Raw genomic sequence first — 20,289 nt, 5'->3', positions numbered from 1 at the left:
GCTTTTGTTAAGTAGGCCAAATAACAATAGAGGGGGAACAAATACTACCTAATGCTTTTTCATTTGTAGTTCTCGAAGAATTTTACAAAGGAGGATAAGTACATTAGTTTCCCCATCTGTAAAATGGAAACAGAAGCACGGAGAGGGTTAGTGATTTGACCAGGGTCATACATGGTCTGGGGCAGAGCTCTGAAGAGAACTTAGATCTCCATACTCCCAGTCCGGTGAACTATCTACTAGACTATGATTAAATCAAAAATACAGAGCGCTGTTTTAAAACCATCAGTAAAATAGATTGTGAATTGTCTGAAATTAATAAAAATATTCAGGTGATTTGGATAATTGAATGGAGTGAATTCTGAGAATTAGGGAGGGAGTAACAACAATGGCATGTCGAAGTTCTGTGCAGACGTGATCCAAAACCACAACAATCCTTAGCCCTTACCTGCAGTGTCCTTCTCTAGTCCTGGCCCTCTTCTGGGCAGTGACTGCCAATCATGCCATATTATGTGGTGATGTGTTATAGTGCACATGGGGACTGAGACCAAACTTCTTGTGATCCAAGATCTGTGAAAGGGAAAGGTGGTGAGTACAGCAACCCAATTCATCACCTATCTATGGCCTCTCAATATTTTTCACATGTTTTCTTGGTGAGGTAAGACTCAAACCTATAGAGGCTGATCTACACCTTACAGATCTTTTTCAAGTGCTTGGATGTTTAATTCAGGCATCTATATTTTTTTCCTTCAGCTATCATTGTCATGTATACCCCTATCCCAATACCACTGAGGAGCGCAGAGATGTTATTGAAGGACTAAATGTTCGCATTCAGGATCTTCATGTTGTGAGTAAAATGTAACTAGTACCTTCTTCATTGAAGATATTGGAGCATAGATAACCACTTAGCCCATAGTTGCAGTATTAATTATGTTGATACATCTATAATTTGATGCTGTGTACTTATTTTTTTCAAGTGCCCGAACTGTTGTTGGTAAAAGGTACTGGAGATTTTTAGATATGTAGTAGTTGTGTGGTAAAGCAGTCAGAACAAAGGACTATGAGACAGTAGGATGTGACCAGGAGCAAGTCACTTGAAAATCATGACCTGGTTCAAAACTAGATATTGTACCTGAGTTGAGTTGACCTGCGTGAACACCTTATCAAAAAAAGGACAATGATGGTAACAGGGTTATAGAAGGAGAAACATGGGCTAGTTGTCAGAGCACAGGATTGTGAGCCAGGGATTCCTAAATTCCTATCTATGATCTTGCACTGGCAGTGTCCTTTGGCAGGAAACTTAACCACTTCATCTAATTCCCTTTCTGTAAAATGGAGATGTTAATACTTATGTACTATCACAGGATGTTAGAGATTAAATTAGTTAATGTTGTACTGTGCTTCGATGGTTAATAAATATTTGATAAATTACATATATCCAAAGTGCTTTGCCAAACTTTAAATACTATTTAAATACTAGACTCTTACTAAAAATATGACAAATATACTTCAAGAATTAAGCCTACATTTTCAAAAACCTTCCTTTATCTTTTAATTCTTTTGTAATGAGTTGTTTTTATGAATTAATTACATTGTGACATATTTATTTTGATGTGTTCAATAAAGGGAGTAAAGGAACAAGGTCAGTGATGAAGCCTTTCTCCAGGCTCTTTCCTCTCTTTTTTTGCAAAATAGCTACTAGTACTTTTACATAGTACCATAGTACTGTAAAAGACTGAGTTGATGTTGTCATGCTTGAAAAAGAAAAAACAGACTTTTCCAAGGCCTTGCATGAGCTTCTGTAAATTGGGCTTCACTTTCAGAATGTTCAGCACAAGGAGGATGAGGAAATAATACTTAGACTCCACTAATGTATTCTGCTTTATCCAATCTTACCGTTATGCCAGTATGGTGCTCTGCTAACTTCACTGAAGTTTCACCTGGGTACCAGTGTCCCACCCATGCACATCTACCTGCAGAGGAAGAACCTTAATCTTGCCAGTTCTGTTTATTGTAGTTCAAGGGCAGCCATAATAATATTAACTACCACTTTCAGCAGCAATTCCGTTGTGACTTGCAACTGGCCACCTCTTCTACATAAGTGTGACTTGTGCAGATGACACGTTCCACCATACAATGCTGCATCTTGATCCAAGTGATGGATTGCTTGTATCAAGAATGGCACATGATTTGGTAAGAACTATAGTCTCTGTGGTCTGCATCTCTGTATTAAAATCAAGGCAGCTGCAATTCCTTCCACTTTATGTAGGTTAGTTCTGTCCTTGGGGCTCTTAGCAAGTTAACAATATGATCCATAGTTGGGCAAAGTTTTGGTGCTCCTCCTGTAGTAAAACTTCCATCTACATTTTCAATTACCATTAATTTTTCCTTTGACAAAGGTGCTGCATAAAACTGAGGATTATTTACGACAAGTATTATGTAAAGCATCAGAATCCATTTATACCTGGGTTATCCAAGTGAAGAAGATGAAAGCCATTCATCATGTACTAAACCAGTGCAGTTTTGATGTCACAAATAAATGTTTAATTGCTGAGGTTTGGTGCCCAGTAGCTGATCTGCCAAACTTGCGTCGAGCACTCGAGGAAGGATCAGTAAGTCATTTTATGTGGTTGTGTGCACACAAATTCAAAACTTTGAATGTTTTGAGCCAACAATAAAGATAAGGAAAGAAATAAAACAATGTTACTTGAGAGGGAAAAGAGCTGGACATAGGCAACTCCCTACAGAGGTTAAAGGGCCCTTGTAGGCTCTTTCCAACACTGTAATTGGGTAGAACCCCTGTTGGTATCAGTGGGAGTTTTTTTGAGAGTATGGACTGCAGGATCGGGCTCAAGGAATGAGTTGGCTCACAAGGCCATATGAAATCACCCTAGAAGGCACTAATTTGGCTAGTATAAAATGATAAAATTAGCTTTGTCAGAATAAGCTTGGTGTTACAGTAAATTAGACTATTTGTAATAGCAAATCTAGACTTTGTTTCATAAGTATCTATTACTTATCTAATTTCATATTCTGTAACTATTTGTTTTCTTTCTGTAAAAAGATTTAAGTATAAAATGGTCATTGTGGATATTTCTAGTAGAAAGAGAGGCAAATGTTAGACTTAGTGCACTTGAGAAGATTGTTGCAGATTTGAAAGTTACTCAAACTGCAGTGTACCTCAGATATAAGAAAGTAAGTTTGTTATGAAGATAAGTACCTTACAATTTCTGTTTCAGTGGACATTGTCAAAATCAAAATAATATCTCTTCTGGGTTAGCAAAGTACATGTCCAGTATGATTTAATATAATTTATTTTTTGTCCCATTTCATTCTATAACTAGAGAAAGAGTGGAGCTGCAGTCTCTTCATTCATGAACACCATACCAACAACAGAAACGCCTCCAACTTTAATACGTACCAATAAATTCACTTCAGGGTTCCAAAACATTGTTGATGCTTATGGAGTTGGGAACTACAGAGAAGTTAATCCAGGTTTGTCCACTGACAGTTGATGAAATCTTGCACTGCATTAATTATTTATTCATTTCTCCTAGCAGTAAAAGGGCATGTGCTTAAGTATCTTGTTGAATCAAGCCCTTAGTAAAGGAAAATGGTGACTTCTACATTCCATTGTTAATGGCCAATTTTAATTTTCAGTATTTTATCAAGAATGCAAATAGTGCTCTGAGGAACAAGGAAGGATCTGATTTCCAATGTATTCTCTCAGCACCGCGAAAGATGGCAATAGCTAATTATGATATCTGCACCCATTGTCTTGGTAATTTGTTTGCTTTTGTGAGAGAAGAATTGGGAAGAAAAGATAATCATGAAAATGGGAAACCTTAGTTATGGTATTGATCTTACACCAATATGGAGCCGGTCATTCAGAAGGATCCCAAAGTACTTTAATAACTATACAGAGTCTGTGATGCATTGCTGCAGCCATCTCTGGCATGACAATGAGGATAAGATTCTATTAGCTTTACGGATAAAAATAAATCTTTATTTTTTACTCATGTTAGCAGTGTAGAGTCAATACAACAGTGGGGGAAAGAGCTGGATTCTCTTCTTGCTCATGCATCATTATAATCAGAATTGTTAGCTAATTTCCAATTGCAGAATCCTCATTAGTGTGGTCCTGCATGAGCCAGAACCAACCCAGTTTAAGTGTGTAGGGCTGAGAGCTCGAGCATCTTTGGATATGTAAACTCAACAAACTTGATATGGAGTGACTGTGAGATGATAAAAGTAGAACTCCATCATACCATTTTTAGGATTACATTAGAGAATATAACTGCCTCTTTATATTAATTTAGTATAACTTTATTAGGCAAAATTCAGATAATTGTAATATCACAATAAATATGGTTGCAATTAACCCGAGTCTGTTGTGCTGTTTTTTTTTTTTTTTTTTTTTCTCCCCCCCAGCCCTCTACACCATCATCACCTTCCCCTTCTTATTTGCTGTTATGTTCGGAGACTTTGGACATGGTCTTCTAATGTTTATCTTTGCCCTCTTGATGGTACTCTATGAAAACCACCCTCGACTAATGCGATCACAAGATGAGGTAAGCTTCCCCCCTCCCCCCATCCCAAACAAAAAAGTATTTAGATAATTTTAATAGGACAGTTATTGTTCTGAAAACTTTCTTTGCGCACATATAAGATACTAATTTTGGTTGATACGGCTACTATTCACTCTGGTCCAGATGGATAAGGAAACTTGGTCAGAAACTAGCTACAAGAGGACAGTTTACCTCCTTTTAAAAATCTGTAGTGGTACGGATGGCAGTAGTGATCATTAGTCTCGGGATTTCCTAGTTTGCATGTTGTGATAATCCCCTTCTAGAGGCATATGATGTCTTTTCAAAATAGAATTATTTAAATGGAATATAAATAAATAATAAACACATTTTAATTGACAGGGTAGAAATAAATGGCCAGTTTTCAGACTGGAGAGGTAAATAGTGGTGTCTTCCAGGGGTCTGTACTGGGACCAGTGCTGTTCAACTTATTCATAAATGATCTGGAAAAAGGGGTAAACTGGTGGCAAAATGTACAGACAGTACAAAATTAATCAAGATAGTCAAGTCTAAAGCAGACTGCGAAGAGATACAAAGGGATCTCACAAAACTGTGTGACTGGGCAACAAAATGGCAGATGAAATTCAGTGTTGATAAATGCAAAGTAATGCACACTGGAAAACATAGTCTCAACTATGTGTACAAAATGGTGGGGACTAAATTAGCGGTTACTACTCAAAAATGAGATCTTGGAGTCACTGTGGATAGTTCTCTGAAAACATCCGCTGAATGTGCAGCGGCAGTCAAAAAAGCTAACTGTGTTAGGAGCCATTAGGAGAGGAATAGATGAGACAGAAAATATAAGGCCCCTATATAAATCCATGGTAGGCCCACATCTTGAACAGGGTGTCCAGATCTGGTTTCCCCCATTTCAAAAAAGATATATTAGAATTGGAAAAGATACAGAGAAGGGCAACAAAAAAGATTAGGGGTATGGAACAGCTTCTGTATGAAGCGAGATTAAAGACTGTGACTTTTCGGCTTGGAAAAGAGACAACTAAGAGGAGATATGATAGAGGTCTATAAAATCTTGACTGATGTGAAGAAAGTGAATAAGGCAATATTATGGACTCCTTCACATAACACAAGAACTAGGGGATACCTAATGAAACCAGTAGCAGGAAGGTTTAAAACAAACAAAAGGAAGTACTACTTCACACAACGCACAGCCAACCTGTGGAATTTGTTGCTGGGCTATGTGAAGGCCAAAACTATGACAGAGTTCAAAAAAGGACTAGATAAGTTCATGGAGGATAGTTCCATCAATGGCTATTAGCCAGGATGGTTAGGCATGCAACATCATCCTCTGTCTCTAGCCTCTGTTTGCCAGAAGCTGGGAGTGGATGATGGGATGGATCACTCGATGATAGCCTGTTCTGTTTGTTCCCTCTGAAGCACCTGGCATTGGCCACTGTCGGAAGACAGGATACTTGGCTCAATGGACCATTGGTCTCACCCAGTATGGCCGTTCTTATGACAAGAGCTGAGCCAATCAAATTGTGAATTAAAGACTGCTGCTGCATCCCTAACTCACTCAGTCATAGTAGAATGTTGTGAAATTTTAAATATCATATTATGGGTCAAATTCTGCTCTGCTATATTTGTGCAAAAGTTCATTGTCTTTAGTGGCATTGCAATCACTGTTGCATTGATTTTTGCTCAATGTGTGCTGGAGCACCTAGTCGCAATGGGCTGACTTGAGGGCAGAATGAAAACTTTAAATGCTAATTTCTTCCATTGTTTTTGTAAATTTTCATTACTCATAAATGAGACTTGCTGCAGGATAGTTTTAAAGAGATCATCAACTTGAAATCTAATTATTTAAAAAAAAAAAAGATTGTCCTCAAAAATATGAAGCCAATTTGCATGTATAGTGTTGACTCACTTTTTTTGTGTATGGAGAGTGCATGCCTTGTCAGAGACAAACTTAGTCCAGGGTAAGGCATGGACTTGATATGGCCTGCAAGACCCTTTTAAGGTGATATTAAATGAATGACAACTACAAAAAATGAACACATTAGCATTCTGAAAAATGGTCATAGCAATAAACTAAGCTCTTAGAGTATTTGGTGGTATAATGACTCCAGGATAGAGAGAAGGTCTAGGTTTGTATTCTGTGAGTCTATGTATGAGTCTATATAGGTTCCTCAAATATACCGATTTAGTTTAAAGCAAAAATGTGACTTTCAGACTACATTTGTTGTAAAAATCTTAGGTAGTGATAGTGACAGAACTCTTGCAAATCTATCATGCGATATTAAAGGTATGAAAGGTGAGATACAAATTGGGTGTCTTTAAAGAGAGGCACTAATTTATTAAACGATGTCTTCAATCCAGATTGTCTGATATTTTCCCCCTGGTTTTGTCTTAGTTTTCTTTATATCCTGTAATAATTGTTCATATGGATTTTTAACTTATAATAACTTTAATGTGGTCATGTGCTCCTCTTGGAAATGTGCAGATAATGAAAGTTCATATAGCTCTCGCTAACAGTGCTGTACTCCAATATTTACAGATCATGAAAACATTCTTTGAAGGGAGATACATAATTTTGTTGATGGGTCTGTTTTCTGTATACACTGGCTTGATCTATAATGACTGTTTTTCAAAGTCATTAAATATATTTGGTTCTGGATGGAAAATTTCTGCAATGTTTGAAAAAAAGATTTGGCGGTGAGTGGTACGCTTTGTTTATACCATTAAAACAAATAGTCTTTTCTAAACATTGTATAATTCCCTTCTGTTTTGCCTTCTTAAATAGACTGATTTAATTCCTTCATAAAAGGTTATCATTAAGAGGTTCCAAATCCTTCCCAAAGGAGTAAAATGCCCTTATTTTGAACAGTAGTACTTGAGAAATTATTTGGGGGCAGAGACACATTATTTTGTCTGTAAAGCACAATGTGCAATTATGTCAAGTATCAGAGGGGTAGCCGTGTTGGACTGGATCTGTAAAAAGCGACAGAGTCCTGTGGCACTTTATAGTCTATAAGGTGCCACAGAACTCTTTTTCGCTTTATGCAATTATGGTGCAGTATAAACAATAATTCTAGTCATTTGGGATAATTTCAGTATTTTATACTGCATTCAAGTTGATGACCCTCCTGGAAAATGTTTCTTGACCAATCCCATCTCTTTCTTTGTTTGCAAAATTTATGTAACTGCTGGGAGACTGGTCTCTTTCCCTTCAGAAGAAATACATCAATGCTTATTGTCTTAAAAATACATGCATCTGTACCAATGATAGCAGCCCAACATTTATGAGTAATCCCAGAGTAACAAAACAGCAGTAAGAACCAAAGAGTAGTTTAGTGGGGAGCTGATTACACTCCTTTTCGGTCAGATGATCTACTAGGATTTTTAGTGGTTCTGGCCCGGTTGTTTATTGAAAGAAATATGACTCGGTATACTTTTTATAAAATTTTATTAAAAGCAAATAAGCAAACAAAATTAAAACCAACAAAAATGTAACTAAGGTTACACTATTACACACACTACTAAACTAAACTTGATTATTGTATTGTTTAACCTAAGATCAAAATAGGGTCAAAGAAAAAAAATGACAATAACCGTGGATTAAAACTAATCCATCAGCTAGTAAAATCAATTCTTATGGTCCCTAAAATAAGAAATTGTTTTCTGAGGCCTCCTCTACACTGCTGGGGGGGGAGAGGGGAAATTGATCTAAGTTACGCAACCGCAGCTACGTGAATAATGTAGCTGAAGTCGACGTACTTACATCTACTTACCACGGTGTCTTCACTGCGGTAAGTCGACGGCTGACGCTCTACCGTCGACTCCATCTGCGCCTCTTGCCCTGGTGGGGTACCAGAGTCGACGGGAGAGCGCTCGGCGATTGATTTATCACATCTAGACTAGACACGATAAATCAACCTCCTCTGGATCAATCACTGCCCGACAATCCATCGGGTAATGTAGACAAGCCCTTATAAACCCCAATTAAGATTTTGCTCATGGTAGTGCAGTCAGTTTAGCAAGTTGAATATTTTGATTATCAAAGCCAAATTACTGTTACTTTTAAGCTATGTCCTCAGAGTAAATTGGAATTTCCTCTTTAGATTTCAACAGTGGTTGCTCTGTTTCCTTTCTGAACACAAACTTTAACATCGCTCTTCTAATATGCAATAGTTAGCAACTTTCGATAAGCAAGAATTATAGATGGTAGTTTGTAAATGCTGTTACCAAAATAAAGAATGCACGCAGGCTCTGATTTTTTTACAAAGCAGAATTTCTAGGGTAACTTCAGTCTGCTGGTTATTCTTCAGCACCTTGCCATGTGGTTAATATTCATAAAATGCTAATAAATATTCAGAAAGTACTAATATTCATAAATGCACTCAGCACACATTCACACACTTAAAATAGAAAAAAAAAAAACGGGACGTCTCCTTGTCAAAAATAAAAAAGGAAAAGGGGGAAAGTGAAATGCTTAAGATAAAATAGAGTTTGAATGCTTCAGCTCTTGTAGGCTTCAAACTCACGTGGTATTAGAACTGTCACTGCAGGTAAGATGCCAGGTAATGACAGAGTTGTCAAGTACGTTATGCTAGCAGGGTCTTTCAGTGCTAGGAGACTGGTTAGGCTAACATGGCCACAGTCATTGTGGTCTTCTCCTCTTCGGATGGCTATGGGATTGGAAATTAAATCTGGAATCTTTCCTATCTAAATCACCAGTATGAGTCCACTCAGGTTGAGAGTGATCATAAGTTGTTGCTATGTGATATTTGTTTGGAGGATTATGTGAAATAAATTGGTAGCTTCAGCCAAATTTCTTGGGCACATTTAGCCATATTAAAAAAACACCACCACAACCAGCTTCTTTGTTGACAGTTTCAACAGAGGCCAAGAACTGAATGGCTATTGAACTACGTGTCTCACCTATAGTGGTGTCCTTTCTGGTCAGAGCTGACCTACATTGTATGAGGGAGATTATGCTGACACTGCACATACTGCATCTGTTCTGTGGATAAATAGAAAAGCATTTTCAGGGGTTGCCATTCTGGTAACTATAATCAGTACTTAATTTACCTGGGAACAGTTTAATATGTTGACTGTTTATCTTACTATTATTGTGCTGAGAAATCCCTTTATGCGTCCCTCAACCTTCAGATCAGCCATTTATTTTCTCTCTCTCTGCTGAACAAGAAAGTAGGAAGGACATTCTGCAGAGGTGAAAGCAATACATGCTTACTGTTTTTAAGCAACAGGATCTGATTGTGTGTTTCTTTTGCTACAGTCTTGATGATTTGAAGTCTAATCGATATTTGACATTGGATCCAAATGTTACTGGAGTGTTCAATGGAGTTTATCCTTTTGGCATAGATCCGGTTGGTGCTTTCTTTAAATTTACCCATTTGTGATGATCAGTGCTTTACAGCTCATAAGTTAAGTGTGACAACTGCTTAGTATATAGGCAAAACGTAAGGGTACATATTATGAGTAAATGCAGATTTCCATTTCCCCTTTCTCCCATGAGGATGATATCCTCTTCTAGTGATTCAGAGAGAGATGTAACTAGTTTCTTCAAGCTCATTTTTGCTTGGAATCTTAGCTGGAATTAGAATTCAGGGGTATGTCTACACTGCAGTTAAATACCCTTGGATGGCCTGTGTCAGCTGACTCGGGCTTGGGCTTGCGGGGCTGTTGAATTGAGGTATAGACAAGCCCAAACGTCTACACCACAATTAAATAACCCCTTAGCCTGAGTCAGCTGACATGAGTTAGCTGCAGGTTTTTAATTGTAGTGTAGAATTATCACAGGTTTCCTGAGGAGAGATTGTGTTACACCCCAAACTAGGCATTTTAGGAAAGTCTATTTCATCTTATTGATTTCTCTTTTATTTTTTATTTTCCCTTCAGATCTGGAACCTGGCAAGCAACCGTCTCAGTTTTTTAAATTCTTTCAAAATGAAAATGTCTGTGATTTTTGGAGTGACTCACATGACTTTTGGAGTTATTCTGGGGGTCTTTAACCACTTGTAAGTATGGGAAGTTAAAGTTAAATGAATGTGGCAATAAACACATGCAAGCAAATAAATGTGACATTTTCTGATCAGTATTTATTATCTGAGATTGGAAGGAACTGGAATGTTTTTGAGAACTCAGCAAAGGCAATGTGAATTGACTATGAAAATTGCTTTACAAAAGCAAGTCAGTTTTTGCTTGAGATCCTGATTTCCTTGGAAAAATATAGGAAGGCTGGTGTTATACAGAAAAATCTGCAGCCTCTGAGAAGTGAGATGTTGTGCTTCTAGAGAAGGATGGGTTTGGAGCTGCCACTTTTGGGCCCCTCCTAACCTCTTCTGTGTAACATTGTTAATGCCTTGGTTTTATCTGAAACATTAATGTTCTTTTTGTTACTTGGGCCCCAATCCTACAAATATGCATATGCTGAACTAAAGGCATGAGTAGTCTCATTGAAATCAATGGAATGATTCAGTTCTTTAAAGTTAAGTATTTGCATAAGTGTATGCAGGATTCAGGCCTCTGTTTGCAATAATTTTTGTTTTCTTTTAATTGAAAAGACTTTAGCTTCCTCTATTAAGGCCCTGAGACCATTGACATCCATGGTAACATTTCTTTTGAGTTCAAAGAATCAGGATTTGGCTCATAATTTCTAATACAGTTTCTATTTCTGAACACTCTCAACTTCCATTGATGCCACAGGGCTTGAGGGCTCTCAGCACCTTATAGAATTGGACACTATGTGATCTTTCTATGTAAAAGTTGTTCATCATTAATTCTTTTTCTTTTTTCTTTTTTTAGATATTTCAGGAAGAGGCACAATATTTATTTGGTTTTCCTTCCTGAACTTTTATTCATGCTGTGCATCTTTGGGTATCTTGTATTTATGATCATCTTTAAATGGCTAGCTTATTCTGCAGAAAACTCCAGATCTGCTCCCAGCATTCTGATTCAATTTATTAACATGTTTCTATTTCCCACTAGTGGAATGGACACCTTTTATACAGGACAGGTTAGTAGTACTCTTATAAACTGAAAGGAGGTTGATAGAATTCAGAAGATCATATGTTCTTTAATAGTGTGATTGAACAAAAAGTATTATCTGAATGTTAAATTAAGCTAATGTCTGCCTCTAGTGTGGGGACAGTAAAGAGGTTGTATCAGGATTATTTTAAAAGATAGATAAATAAAAAGCACATCCATTATGACTGACTGAGCATTTTGCTCTTAAACTTCATCTAAGCTTTTGTGTAGATTTAAAAAACCCCAACACACTTGCTATTTCTAGAACAAAATCCTGTACTCCTTGCTCAGGTTAGCTTTGATTCTCTTTAATAAAAGGGATGCAGAACAGAGCACAGACTATCTCTTCTCTTTTAGTTTTTAATGCTATTTTGTGTACCAAAAGAATTTTTTTTAAGCTTGGAAATTGGCAAGCTTGCCTGCCTTTTGGGGCCAATCCAGAAGATGAGCACCCACAACTGCTATTTAAGGCCCTGAATCAGCAAAACACTTATGTGCATGCTTAACTTTAAGCATGTCTTTAAGATCCACTGAAATCAAGTGTGACTTCTCAAATGCTGAATCAGGGCCTTAAAGGAAATCAGTTGTTTCTTCCCCATTAATAAAAAATTGATTTAAGTACTTGGAGGGAGGTTGTCTGAACTCATCTTTAAACACCTTTTCTTTTTTCCCCTCCCACAAACAGGTTATTTTACAGCGATTTTTATTTATTGTTGCTTTGCTTTCTGTTCCTGTAATGCTTTTTGGAAAACCACTTTATTTGTATTGGTTGCACAATGGAGGCCGAGGCATTGGAATGTACAGAGTACGTATTGAAAGAACTGTATACCTGTAGCATGCATTTTCTAAATTGACAAGCATTGTATTAAAGGGTATTTTTTTATAAATCCTTTTGGCTAAAATTAATTAAAAAAAAAAAAAAGCATTCTCGTCTATACTGGGGAAGCTCTAAAAAGGCATTATCCAATAACTGTTTCACTTTACTCATTGCTTTTAATAGCCTTTAGAAACCTGAACATAGAATTTCTTTTCGTTATGATTTTGGCCACCTTTCTCTTTCTAACAAATAGATTTCTTAAATGTTTAAAAAACAGCAAAGTTAATTTAATCGGACTACAACAATTTCAACTTGCATAGCACTTTGTCATTCCAAACTATAGGCTCAATGCTACAAACCCTCGCATGCATGATTTGTGAGTATTTCCAGAATTGGGCCTTTTCAGTGTTTGTGAGCTAGCTGCACTGCAGATATTAGTGCAGCTCTGGGAACCGCACTTAGCTATTGCTGCAAAATCAGTAGAGGAAACACTTTGTTGCTATATTTGTTGGCTGTTTCTGTAACACTTCGTTGGTCATAGATGTGTGAATAAAACTTTTACTAATTGTGTACAATAAAGTTTTAAAACCACAGCGGGAAACTCACTAATTAGATATTTTCACAGATTATATTTGTCAAAATTCTTTTAACTACATTAGATGTAAGATACATTTAAATTTGTTAATATGGGTAAAGAAATAATTCTCTTAGATTAAGAAAGTATCTAGAAGCATTGATCTCTAAAATGTTCTATAGCTTGATATGACCATGCAAATTAGAAAAATTGATGTCTATTTTTGCATAATGGGGCCTTTCCACTTCAGCTTTCTCAGCTTCTATGGTCCCGAGGGTATGTCTCCACTGCAAACAGACACTCATGGCTGGCCCATGACAGCTGACTCAGGCTCGCAGATCTTGGGCTGCGGAGTGGTTTAATTGCCGTGTAGACTTCTGAGCTCGGCCTGGGCTCTGGGACCCACCCACCTCACAGAGTGCCGCCTTGCAGGGGTCCCAGAGGCTGGGCTCCAGGCCAAGCTCAGAAGTCTATACTGTAATTAAACTGCTCCACAGCCCAAGCCTCGGAGCCTGAGTCAGCTGGCACGGGCCAGCTGCGGGTTTTTAATTGCAGTGTACACATATCCTGAGAGTCTTAATTTTTTTGCAATGTCTGCTTTAAATAAATACAAAAAAACCTGCAACTATTACAATGACATCAAAAATTCTTGTTAGTGAACTGACACTGATACTGTTTCCATTTTGTGCAGAGTGGCTACAGACTTGTTCGAAAAGAAAGTGAAGAAGAACTTTCTCTATTGCAATCACATGATGTGGAGGAAGGAAGCAGCCCTTCAGACAGTGGGCATGGAGAAGAGGTAACACTTTCAACTACCGCCTGTGATAAGAATGGCCTAAAAGCAAGTTAGCGGTGGAAAATTGTATGGGGTGATACTTGGCAAATTGCCATACACTAAACCAAAAACAACAAGGAGTCTGTTAGTCTTTAAGGTGCCACCAGACTCCTTGTTGTTTTTGTAGATACAGACTAACACGGCTACCCCCTGATACTATACACTAAACCAGGTTGAGTTCCTGGAACCTCTAAAAATGCCATCTAGGGGACTTTTATAAAGATGGCCCGATTGGTTGGCTGCATACAATTTACATTCTGTTATTTGTGATTGTTCTGCGCTGCATTTCTTATCACAAAAATGTATCAGTTCAGCTTACTAGAGTTCCTGGGTTTTGATATAATGGGAAATAGACAAAGTGCCTCATGCAGCTGAGACTACATTCATTCCTTTTAAAGTATGATTAATCAAGCAATAGCAAAGCTCTCTTGCATAGTTTTATGGGTACTTGATTTTGGGTGCCTTTAGTCAAGACAAAGAGGAGAATATACTCTAACTTTCTCCTTTTCTTTTCATCTTGGGTTCTTCTCTAGAGAAAAGGCTCTTGATTTTAATTTTTTGAATAGTATGCTATATAGTTTGACAGTGGGAAGGCACGGTGCTCTTGTCATTAGTGAGAACTGGAAATCTGGAGTCATGAGCTGTACTCCAAGTTCCTGACACTGATACAATATAATCTTGGGCAAATCACTTAAGGCGTTGTTATCTGCGTGCTTTTGACTTTAATAGGAGTTGATTAACACTCCTAAACACTCTGTCCCTCAATTTACTCATCTGCAAAATTAGTATAAAACTTCTCACTGGGAGATTTGGGACTTAACCTCTGTAGGGCTAATATATCTAGGAAATAGGAGAGCTCTACTGAAAGACATTGCACAAATTGTACCACAGTTTCATAAGAAATATCAGGATTTACAGAAAAATTACTGATCTTGGGTTTGTGTTAGTACTAGCCAACATAACTCAAGATTACTATATTAATAATTATCCTTTACCATTTATAGCTCTCTTAATCTGAGGATCTCAGAGTGCTTTACAACAGTTGATAGTAATAATTATCCCCCTTTTAGAGACAGGAAAAGCTGAGGCAGAAAGAGTTTGTGATTTGCCCAGTCTTAACACAGTAAATGGACAGCCTAGCTGGGATTAGAACTCAGGTCTCCATTAGACCATATTATAGTATGGCAGAACTATATGTTCATATAAGATGCATTCAGAGTAATTGACATGCCTACTTGCATTTTCAGAATATTCTTTGGTCATACAAGTACAGAACCTGCTAGAAAACTTAATATTTTTTTATCATCAGTGCAATCAGCATGTAAGCTTTTAGAGTTTATACACTGGTTTAATTATATAAAAATTTATTTGACCTTTAAATAGATTTTTTTTTAATGATCTAAAAGCTGTAGTGGATTTGCAAATGTATGTTGTACGTTGTCACACTCCACAGTATGGATTTAATGTATACAAGTGTATTTACATACATATGTGTTGTTAGTTTAACTTTGCAGATGTTTTTATGAATCAGACTATTCATACCATTGAATACTGTCTAGGATGCATCTCCAACACTGCTTCATACCTGAGACTCTGGGCACTAAGTCTTGCTCATGCACGTAAGTCTTTGTATTCCAATCTAACTTTAATATTGTATGGGGGTTTGTTGTTTGTTTGATCATTTTAGAATATTCTAGCTATGAAATTATCTGGTTGGTCATTTAAAAAAAAAAAAAAACCCTAGTGAACTGACCTGGACTAATAGAAAGCACATTTTACTGAAAAGTGGAATTGTGACTTGGAGTGCTGCATATGGTATATGGCTTCATTGTTCACTCCTGATTATGTGAAGGGCTGTCAGCTAGTAACTCTTAAAATGGTTCTGTAGATGGTGATATTATGTCATGTGATATTTAAAGTCTTCCCCTTTAGTGGCCAGGATTCGAGAAAGCACTTAAATATTGTCCTGAAAACAGATGGACTTAAGTACATGCTTAAGTATGGGCTTAAAGTTAAGTATGTGCTTAAGAGCTATCCTGAACCTGGGCATTTATGTTCCAAACACACTGCCCATTTCCCTTTAATTATTCATTGAGAGACCATGAGAGAGTTATCATAAAAACCACCTAACCTTTTCATATTTTATATTCTTGTTCTGATTTCAGGAATGTGTCTCACAGCCAAATTATATAAGTATTTTATGCTACACTGAATTAATACAGATGAAGTAGTGATGTGTTGTATGCATATGAGCTTATTAAAATCTTATTGAGTGTGATATTGTTTCTAAACATTAAAAAAAAAAACCTTGTCTGAAAAGGTGTGCTGGCTTTGCAGTGTGAAATTAAAGCTGCTAGAAAACAAACTATGTGATCAACATGTATCTCAGTACTTAAATCTTAATGTAGTGAACACTGGTCTGTGTCTTGGGATCACTTGCAATAGTAACTATTAAGTATTGGTTAGTGGATTTGTGGTTTTAATAAATTAGATGTCGTAAGTAGTAGATTTTATTCTGAGACTGTTTATAATTATAAACAAGCTATTTCCTGAGAGAACAAAACAGCGTCTGCAGCTCCAGATAATTCTGCCCTGATTACATATGATTATACAGTAAACAGACTACTCATTCAGTGTTCTGGTGAATGCAAATTACCACCCGTTACAAAAATATTAATTATTGTGCAAGGTTTAGTTCCTTGAGCGTCTTGTGATATACACTGGATTCCTTCAAAGGGGCACATTTTTTGCTCCATTTTCTGATCCTGGAGATTCTAGCACAGTAACATAATTGAAACTGGAGTGCAGACTGGTTAAACAGACTCACTGGGTACGTGTATGTTTCCAAAGGTAATTTTGGAAACCATTTGTTTTGTAGAGTTATCAGAAGTGCTGTGGGCAATGATAATGAGAGTGGGCCTTCGTGTGGATGCAGCATATGGAATCTTGCTGTTAGTTCCAGTTTTAGCCTTCTTTGCTGTGTTAACAGTATTCATTCTTTTGGTCATGGAAGGTCTTTCTGCTTTTCTACACGCTGTACGACTTCATTGGTAAGTGCTAACTTTTAATTTTTAAAAACTGCCCTTTCTCCCCCCCCCCCCCCCCCCCCCCCCCAAACTGTGCGTTGGTTTATGAAAGGGACATTGTTGGGTAGGATAGGCCCAAAATTTAGAATGCATATTTTGAAAACGAATGACTCTGGCAGAAAAGTTAAGTAACTAGCCTAAAGGCATCAGTGTTAGAGCCAGAATTAGATCTCATGAATTCCTGGCTCCTAGTCTTGTTCTCTGTGTATTAATGTGTGGATTTTTTTTTTCCCCTCATTACAGGGTGGAATTTCAGAACAAGTTCTACACCGGTGGAGGTTACAAGTTTACTCCTTTTTCCTTTAAGCACATTTTTTTACATTTTAATAAAGATGATATTGCATAATTTTATTGGCATAAGCAGAAGTGTTCAGAGTTGTCTGCAAATCATGTAATTAGATCTCACTGATGTACAGTTTGTAGAAAAAATGTGTTTTTCACTGATTGCCTTATAATGTAGCCAAATAATTTTGTAAAATATACCTCCTTCATACAAATACATTGCAGATCTGGAGACTCTTGTAAAATATATAGGCATAAAATGTATGTTTTTTTCATAATAAACTAATGTAAATTAATTTTAAGATAATTCTAAAAATAATCTTGTTGCTTATTCTAAAAATAAGAAAGGTATTTTATTTCCAGAAGAGACTGTTTATATTCTTTAATGAATACTTTTAAATGATCTTAAAGACCTTAATTTTCGTTTCATCATATAAAATACACAGCAAGATTACTGTACATTACTCATGTGATCACACCCCCTCATTAACTTAATTTACCATCTAATGGAATCTGGAAGCAGTTAAGATTAAACAGTGTATGTTTTCAGTAGTTATTCCCAGGAGATTACCAAAAATAGTATAAACCGGTAAATACTAATATAAAATGCTCTTGTGGGGCTATTTTTAAAAGTACACCAACATTTTTGTTTTTTGTTTTTGTTTTTATAAAAACAATCTTGTGTCTTGAATTCTGCCCAGAATTATTACTTTAATCTTTGTAAGTGCACATCCTGAAGCTTCATTTGATAAAAGAAAAATTAAGGGCAGGTAGGGGAAACCCAACTATGGTTCTTTTTATCTCCCTTCATTGAGGAGTTTATAGTCTTATGCCCCAATTTTGCTAAATGGTCTGTGTGGGTGGACTCCTATACTTGTGTGGAACTCTGCTGGGTGCAGGGATTGCCCATCCAGACCATTTTGCAGGATCAGGGCCTTAATGATGTCTTTAGCAGGTGACTCAAATTGTATAGCAGAATATGGTGTATTAAATGCTCATTCTACAGACCTTTCACATGCAAAGTTCCCATTAATGGGAACTATATTTTTATGACGAGTGCAGAATCAGGCCTTGAATTTATTCTGTATATATTTGGCTTTAAAGACATTTATGGATATAACTTGACTGGAGTGACTGGTTTATCTGATGTTATTGAACCAAAGTTGTTTATACTGATTTTAAGAAATGTTACTTAAAAGGGTGTATGTAAAGGGAGGAGACCGTGCTTTTGCGTTTTTTATATCAAAATGAAAATTGGGATATTTTACCATAATAGTTTGACATTTGTGCCATAAGAACAGCATAAGTTAACATTTACATTTTTCTTTCATACTGATTCCAAATAAAATCTAATTGCCATTTGCAGAATTAATATTCTGCAGTGTTTGGTTGTATTTAATTGTTTAAAATGAACTCCTGCAGCTCTTAAACTATACCACTAAAATTTTGTCCTATGTAATATTTCAATTTCTTATTTACAATATTTTAAGAGGTTCCCACTATTGTAAAAAGTTACATTTGTTACTGAATCTTAGGTCTTTTCATTTCTTACTTCTTGTGCAACCCCAAGCAGGCCACCTGGCCTCTTCTAAGAATAAAGCTTCACTTAATGAGAGCCTGCATATGCATTATGTTCTATCTCTAAATTTTATTTTAATTGAGAAGATTTTCGACTAAAGATCTACTTTTTTTGTGTTAAATTCAGAATTGTTGGAGTGGAGACATAAGATCACATAGGTAAATCCCACACAGGATTTTTGCTTTAACTTGAATTGTAGGGTCTGGACTTTCATTGAGCAGCCTATCTGAAAACATTCTGGCTGTGATTCAACAACGCACTTAAAAGTCTTGAAGTTACATATGTGTTTGAGTAGTTTGGTTGACTTCAATGGGACTATTCAGGGCTTGAAGTTAAGCACATATTTAAAGTCCTTGCTGCATCAGGGTGTCTGTCAGGACCCAGTCCTGCAAACTGCAGTTACTTTTACAGGAGAGGCTGAGCTCTTTGCAGGATTAAGGCCTGAAAATACACTCTGGAGTTAGTAACTGATTGTTAGTTTACATTTTCATTCTTTTTAATAGATTTCCTAAACCTGCAGTGTCATAACCTGGAATTTAGACAACTAACAACACCCCCTCCCCAAACTTTAGTGCTATGAAACAAAAATTACTTGATGGTTAAAGACCAGTACCTTGAAAGCATTTTTATGTGGAATTTTGACATTTTGTACTAATTCAGGTGGTTTTGAGAACCAGGTAAAACAGTGAAGGAAAAATCCTTCTTGAGGAATTAGTGTTCATTACTAATAAAGTGTGAAAAGACTCCAAAAAGCAAAAGGAGGATTCTGGGGAAAAAATTGGGATGTGCTGTGGTAGGTAATGGGGTTACTGTCAGTCTACTTTAACTGATAAGGCTGCCTGCTGTTGGGTCTGTGAGAGAAAAACTTGGATTTCGGATAAACTGTCCTGTTCCCTTTGCTGCTGCTTTCCTTCCTCCATCCCCCTTGCCTCTCTTCTGATCTTGTGTCTTCTACAGGCACAGTTGCTTGGTTTGGAATGCACCAAGCAAGTACAGCATGGGAATATGCTGGTTCTAATGCTGCTATTCTCTGTTGGAGCAGCGGCCTCTAGTGAGCAGAAGTAAAAATAATCAGGTCTGATCTATCCCTGTTCTTAGATGCACACACATCCAGCCCAGAACCACATCCAGAAGTGGGAGTGGCTCACTCCCTAAAAGCGACAACTGACAAATGTTGCAGAGGCTGGTGGGAACAAGGCCGGTTCTGTACAGGGTCATCCTTCCCCTGCATACCTGCCCCAGGTCAGCCAGGGAACACCAGCATGGTGCAGGCTGCATGGGACAAGCTTTAGTATTGCTGCCTTCTTTCTCCCCACCCCCCCAGCTACTGCTGCTGCTTTTCCTGCCCTTTCAGCCCGGTTTCTTCTTAAAAAGAAAAATTTCCTTGGTCCTGGTGCTAAGCCCAAAGCTTTGGGGGGGGGGGGGGGGGGAGAGACCCAACTCGTGAGTAAAAACAACTAGGAGTCCTTAGGGCACCTTAGAGACTAACATATTTATTTGGGCATGAGCTAGTCCTCTGAAACTG

The 20,289-nt window shown here is 37.2% G+C and overlaps 1 protein-coding gene across 1 annotated transcript in view; it reads left to right on the top strand.

Moving 5' to 3' along the window:
• Nucleotides 1-18,800, top strand: part of ATP6V0A2 (ATPase H+ transporting V0 subunit a2) — a 30,674-nt gene extending 11,874 nt beyond the window's left edge. The window contains exons 8-20 of the mRNA XM_054005952.1: nucleotides 751-844; nucleotides 2,397-2,609; nucleotides 3,342-3,492; nucleotides 4,429-4,568; nucleotides 7,099-7,256; nucleotides 9,841-9,931; nucleotides 10,464-10,582; nucleotides 11,370-11,580; nucleotides 12,277-12,396; nucleotides 13,674-13,781; nucleotides 15,319-15,436; nucleotides 16,696-16,867; nucleotides 17,147-18,800. Of these exons, the coding sequence (XP_053861927.1) occupies nucleotides 751-844; nucleotides 2,397-2,609; nucleotides 3,342-3,492; nucleotides 4,429-4,568; nucleotides 7,099-7,256; nucleotides 9,841-9,931; nucleotides 10,464-10,582; nucleotides 11,370-11,580; nucleotides 12,277-12,396; nucleotides 13,674-13,781; nucleotides 15,319-15,436; nucleotides 16,696-16,867; nucleotides 17,147-17,249 (1,798 nt within the window). The 3' untranslated portion in view covers nucleotides 17,250-18,800. The remainder of the gene's footprint in view (nucleotides 1-750; nucleotides 845-2,396; nucleotides 2,610-3,341; nucleotides 3,493-4,428; nucleotides 4,569-7,098; nucleotides 7,257-9,840; nucleotides 9,932-10,463; nucleotides 10,583-11,369; nucleotides 11,581-12,276; nucleotides 12,397-13,673; nucleotides 13,782-15,318; nucleotides 15,437-16,695; nucleotides 16,868-17,146) is intronic.
• Nucleotides 18,801-20,289: the final 1,489 nt, after the last annotated feature.

This window comes from Malaclemys terrapin, chromosome 16 (genome assembly GCF_027887155.1).
Source record: "Malaclemys terrapin pileata isolate rMalTer1 chromosome 16, rMalTer1.hap1, whole genome shotgun sequence".
Lineage (NCBI taxonomy): Eukaryota > Metazoa > Chordata > Testudines > Emydidae > Malaclemys > Malaclemys terrapin.
This window is presented reverse-complemented; position numbering and strand designations above follow the sequence as displayed.